Genomic DNA, 6,000 nt, shown 5'->3' with positions numbered 1-6,000 from the left:
TTAAAATGTCAACTGTGGCTGCTGTCCAGGTCAAATTTCCTAACAGGCCCTACTTTTGTGGCCATGTGAGGGCCGGGTGGGGGAAAAAAAATATATACTTCTTTGGATATCAACAAATAAGTGTTGAGTCATGTAAAAAGGAAACAAAGGCTAAAAGAAATCAGTAAATGTGCGAACATGCGCTAAATATGTCAAGTCTGCTGTTGTTCGGTTAATTTACTGCTGCTTTTCCTTTTGCTTTTTGCCCCGCCTGATGTAGCACAGAGATGGGGGACTGGTATAGTTGAAGACCTTAAAAATGTATTTCTGAAGCTGTTCACAAACAACTTCGGCAGCAGTTGGGAAAATAGAAAGCAGAGGGATGAACGGGATACAGAACTGGGGCTGCGACTGGAACAGTCTGTCCCTGTTTTGCAAGCCAACTGACACATGCAGCGCTTTCTTGCCAGCATTCATCGTGTCAATGTCTTTCTCATCTCGCCTATTGTAAGAGCTGGAGAAAGTCTTTAAGATTGTTTATCCTGTTTTTAGCTGCTTTTGGCTTTGGGTGGACCCCTTCTTATCTTTCCAGCTCATGTTGGATCTACCTTTTGCACTTGAAATGCAAGACACAAACCACAATCATGCCTTATTGTTGCGCTTAAGTGGTTGTAAATGGACTGAAACAACAAAAACAGTGGCAGAGGAGGGGAAGTTGAGGATGAGGTCAGACTTGCTCCGCCCAGAACAGAAAGTCTGTTTACCAAGAATAACTGTGACATTTGTGGCAGATGTACACTATGGAGGAATCTTTTAAATATATTTTTTATTGTTAGTTATATTTAAAGACAGCACAGCTGTTTCTTACACATACATATATATATTGCCGGTAATTGCAAAGTCTCTCATGTTGATGCAAAAAAAAAAGGAGTGGAATAACATTGAACAACTTCCCCCTGCAGTTTAACAGCCACGTGACTGCTTTTTGTCAATTTCCTTGACCCAAATGTGGACTTGGAGTTCACAACATTGATCCGTGCAAAGGTTTTGCCACCATATGGAGCCTTTGAATAAAGCACCTCCCATATTAGTTCAGTGGGCTTGAACATGTGCAAGTCTCCTTGGATTCGTAGCATTTAAGATGATGACTTGTTGCAGTAAACCCTCGCTCACATAATTGAAAATCTCTGGTTGCATGGCGGCAAAACACAGTTTGCTTCGCCATCTATGGATTAGACCGCCCAAAACACTTTGCACTTCTTTTGCCCTCGCTTGGCTCTCACTTAAGCCGGGCACTAACACGAAGCATGGATAAACAGAAATGAAAAATGTGCTTTAAAAAAACTGCTTTTTATCCCTCACAGCCTATCTATGGCGACCGTCAAATATTTCCCAAGTTGTCATAGATAATATCAGGTGAGCTCAGTGGTGTTGGTTTGGACTGATTTGACCACAATTTAGAAGGTTTTGAGACTTTGCTGTACAGCTCCGTTTCCCCTCCGCCCTCTCTGCCCCTTATGTTGTTGTTGTTGTTCACGTTATTGTCAGGCTCGCTATGCTTCCCAGGAGGCAACGGTACGGGCTCCTTCCGAGCTAAATTGCCCCTGCTGGGTTTGGGAGCGGTGACCGGTTTGGGCCATCTTGGAGTCGGCGGGTGTTGTCCTCCCTTCGGGGGAGAATGTTTGTGAGACTCTAAAGACTTTCCGTGGGTGGGGGTGCTGTAATTTCCCTCCAGTCCTGTTGGGGCAGCCACTTCTTCCTGCCTCTTCTGGCTGTAAGGCTCCAAACGGGCTTCGTTGTAAATACTCATCACCAACGTGTTGCTGGAGTTCAAAATTCCTTTGGCACAACCCTCTGGTTCGTCGTAAATATGCTCCAGAGAAGGAACAGCGGGCGACAGAGTTCCCTCTGCTTGAACTGCAGGGGTTCGCTTATTAGTGTTCACCCCTCTGCCTCCACATTTCCCACCTGCTCCTGCAATCCCAGCCCCATTCAGACTCATTGCATCAATCTTATGGCTCAGCTCCAGGCTGATGTGATCATACACATGTGAATATAGGTCCTGGGCTTTCTTTTGGTTACCATGGTGATGCTCTGTGTGGACCCCACCTCCAGAGGACTCGCCACCCCCGGGTCTCAGGCGAGGGGGTTGCACTAGTGGCGCGGATGTAATGCTGTCCACTGGGTCCGAGTAGAGGCCATCAGCCGTGTGCAGAGGCAGACGAACGGCATCCGCCGGCTCTGAATAAAGAGCAGCTTGTTGGTCAGCCGAGGAAGAACACTTTGACGCCCCTTGGCCTCTTGGAGAGCGCGGAGGTGTGTTTCCGCCACTCGCAACCCCCAGTATGGCAGGCAGTTCTGGTAAACTCCTCCCTTTGTGTCTCTCAGCACCACCGCTTGCTTGCCCTCTCGCCCCCCCTCCTCCATCTCCTCCCTCTCGCTTCCCGAGCACACCATCGGCAGAGCCCGGTTTGCTGCCGCCCGAATCGCCGTCGGCCTCCCAGCTGCTACAGCTGCTGCTGTCTCCGCTTCCGGGCGCCACGGCGCCAGCGTTGCGTATGTGCTGCAGCGACGGCGGGCACTCCGGGTCGAAGTAGACGGGGCAGCTGAGAGGACGCTCCTCAGCCAGGGCCTTCTGGGACTTGATGGCCTGGTCCACGAGGGTGAAAATCTCGTTACCTTGCTTTGTGTCAAAGGTGAAGTTACCGGGGCCTGAGTCACAGCGGCGGCCAGACTCAAAGGAAAACATCACCTGGAGAAGCAACAACAAAGAAAAAGGTCAAGTCATTACTTCACCCCAGTTACCAAACTCAAAAAAAATCCCCACAAAATAGTTTTTAACACCTTGACGACCTTTTCTTGAGCAGACAGATGTCTAGTCTGCTCGCGGAATTTTAAACACCATTTAGTGTATTTCACACTTTGCAGAAACAAAGTGACAAAGAGCAACCACAGCCTCTGAAGCAGAAGATGGTCTGACCACATGCGCACACACTTAGCGTGTTCTTGCACCCACCCGGTCTCGCCCGTATCTCCTTAGCAGCTTGTACGGCCAGACAAAGACCTTCCTCTTCGTTTTGGGCTCTTTTAAGATCAGGACGTTGCTTTCAGCTTTCAGCCAGTAGTTGCCCGACAACCTGCAGCGGTCCGAAGCCTCTGTTCGCTGAACGCTCACCCAGAACTCGTTCACTACAGACATTTTTTTTGTTCACAGTTTAGGAATGATTTGTTTGTGCTACAACTTTCTGGTTGTGTTGCATACTCACCCTCCTCTCGGGAGTAGTAGATGAGGTTCTCGGACATCTTCAGGTCTTGGGATTCCCCGTCTAAATCCCCGTTGCCACGGCTTCCACCCTGTAGAGAAACAGATTTGTCTTCATGAATTGTCTTTTCAGTTGACTGCAACATTGGTGGCAATTCCCTTTTTTGAAAAAGTAGATGATGAATAACAATTGAAGGGCATTGTGCAATGCAAACCTTCTAATTTGAATGCCAAAGTGGTAATGACAGCAGTATATCAAAGGATCTCTCTGATGGTTATAAAGTCGGTCATAAAAATATTTGACTGTGAAAGGGAACTTTTTGTAGCCATTGGCACACAAAAGCAAACCAAAAGGAGCCAAAGAAAAAAAGGATACCTGAAATGCAATGTCACACATGGTATTCATCCACTCCTTGGCGGCATTCTTCTCAGCAGCGAACACGTGGGTCTTGTCGTTGGTCTCCACACAGAACGCCGCCATGTTGTCTTTGGGACAGCTTTCCGTCAGCGCCGGCAGGATGGAGATGCACTCGGACAAGCGGATAATCTTCTTGTCCAGTTTTCTGGTCCTCTCATTTGAATTTCCGCCCGAGCCGCCACCCACACCTCCCGACCCGGACGAGTCGAAGAACTCGAGGCGCGCAATGCCATTTTGGCTGGCCGGGTAGAGGACAAACCAATTCTTCTTCCATTTCTGATGGACAGAACAACATAATGAGCCATTGTCAAATCCTCGACATGATCTATTTTTTTTTTTCTAAATTTGACATGCCAATGAGCTAAAAGCAGTTTTGTTCTGTTCTGTTTAATGCCAGAAGAGTGTCCATTTGGCACAAAAAAATGGGTGGAAGACAGGAAATGAGCGACAGGAAAAGGACAAAACTGAAACTGAAAATGTTGCCCAACACATCTGCGCTGTACAGATCTGCTTAGCTCGGGAAGGAGATGTGCAGGCGAGATTTGGGAGCCTGTGTGGGTTAAGGAACATGCTAAAAACCATGTGCGGTCACAGTGTTGATCTCAGAAAAAAATGTATTCGTTCCAAGTAGTTCTGCACCGTAGAGAAGTACTTTGGATTATATACAGGCGTTCACATTTGAGTTTTGCTACTAATGTCTATTGTGAAGTAGTGACCAGGGCCAAATGTTTTGTTGGTGCTTGTCATATGACCAGAAAGAGGCGCGTAAAAGACAAAGACCCTCTTTCAAATCCCCATGAGGAGAGATGTGTTCTTATCTAGCGTTGCATTACGAGCAAACACAAGTTTGTGTAATGAGCGTCCATGGTACCTCACACTGTCTGAATGGTATCGTTTCCTGATAAAATGCAGAAGGTGTGAAAAGAATGAACAAAGGTGTACGTTTTTTTTAAAAAAAAACTCTCTTCCGTGTGTAGCTGTGTGCAGCTCACACACTAAATTTAGCTCATCACAAGGCCAGCTGCAATTGTTCTGTTTTTGTTTTTTATTTGTCATCTGCCTACGTCATAGCAAGGACTTTAAAGTTAGACCACTTATCAAACAATCGTTGCACACATGCTTAGGAACTATCTCTAGAATATCCCAGGAATACCTACCTAAGTTTTTATTTGGGATATTTGACTAATGTGGTACAGGTTTATTAACGTTTGGCTAGGGTAAGAAGAGCAAAAGATTACCTTGCCAAACTTCAGATGCTGTACATAAAGTTGTCCCTCTTTAACGTGGGTGTCCATGCCCGCGGCCTCCAGGGACTCTTCCCTCCAGTTAGCCCAAATTGGACTTAAACTTGACAGCAAGGGGAAAAAAATATCCTCTTTTGAGTTTGTTGTTCTTTTTTCTCCCCCCGCCCCCCGCGCCTCTACATCCCCGAGCAACTTCCCCACTTCTCTCACTTCCGCTGCCTGGCCGTGAAAGGGCGAAAATTGTTGCTGTGGGGCGCGGTGCAAAGCGGCATAGCTCAAAGGAATAAAAGACCCAACCAAACACGGGGTGATCCCGTCAAGGATCAGAAAGGTCCAAAACCTTGACCGTTAAGTTACTCCTCTACTTGACGCATCTGACGGCTGCTATGAGAGTGGGCAGTGGGAAAAGCTAGCACTAACGACATCAATATTCTCCTCAACCTTTCAATATAAAAGTGTAAATTTTTGTTCTTTTTAATGGCAATGACATTATGACATATCCAACAATATGCTCTTACATTACAATAATGTACAATAATAAACCAGTGTATCCACTTTTCATTCATATAACAGAATAAGTCATGTTTTTTTTTAGTTCTACAAGTTGCTGGCGTCAGGCCAAAACCTTGTACCTCCAAAATCATCTTTTTTCCGGAGACATGTTTGTTCAGACATTAACATTGCATCACCAAAGAGAGCAAGCCATTTTCAATACTTAAGATTGATCAAAATTTGTAAAAAAAAAAATAACACCCATGTGTCATGTTGACAGATCAATAGTATAGATTTTTTTTTTATTATTATTATTACATTTAACAAATTGTGACGTGAGGTTTCGGCCCGATCCCAGCGAAATATATCTCCTTGGTGTTTATTGGCTTTCACACTTACGTAAGCAAATGTCAAGTTGTGGATATATTGAAATAAAATCAATAGTTATTTTGTTTATTTACTTTTTGTGGCAATTTCGCTTTACGGTGTGGAGGGGGATGATGGGTCATTTTTCTTAGGCAAAATAGGTGCCATGGCTCACTGAAGGTTGTGAAACATTGACCTAATGCAGTGGTGTGCAAACTTGGTCCTTTGAGGGCCGGAGT

General features: G+C 45.6%; 1 protein-coding gene across 1 annotated transcript; it reads right to left on the bottom strand.

The window, feature by feature from the left end:
- Positions 1-773: 773 nt before the first annotated feature.
- Positions 774-5,283, bottom strand: dok1b (docking protein 1b). The gene is made up of 5 exons (XM_077545175.1): positions 4,898-5,283; positions 3,618-3,935; positions 3,246-3,333; positions 2,996-3,168; positions 774-2,731 (listed from the first exon to the last, which is right to left on the bottom strand). Exons 1-5 carry the CDS (start codon positions 4,952-4,954, stop codon positions 1,361-1,363), a joined length of 2,007 nt encoding a protein of 668 aa, XP_077401301.1. The 5' UTR covers positions 4,955-5,283; the 3' UTR covers positions 774-1,360.
- Between the last annotated feature and the right edge of the window lie 717 nt (positions 5,284-6,000).

Source organism: Vanacampus margaritifer, chromosome 15 (assembly GCF_051991255.1).
Source record: "Vanacampus margaritifer isolate UIUO_Vmar chromosome 15, RoL_Vmar_1.0, whole genome shotgun sequence".
Classification (NCBI taxonomy): Eukaryota; Metazoa; Chordata; class Actinopteri; order Syngnathiformes; family Syngnathidae; genus Vanacampus; species Vanacampus margaritifer.
This window is presented reverse-complemented; position numbering and strand designations above follow the sequence as displayed.

Excerpts from the sequence above, each read along its gene's own strand:
- dok1b (XM_077545175.1), bottom strand. The coding sequence starts at position 4,954 with ATGGACACCCACGTTAAAGAGGGACAACTTTATGTACAGCATCTGAAG. Across the intron at positions 3,169-3,245 it reads CTACTACTCCCGAGAGGAGG|TGAACGAGTTCTGGGTGAGC; the intron begins GTGAGTATGCAA and ends AAATGTCTGTAG. Across the intron at positions 2,732-2,995 it reads GGAGATACGGGCGAGACCGG|GTGATGTTTTCCTTTGAGTC; the intron begins GTGGGTGCAAGA and ends TTGCTTCTCCAG.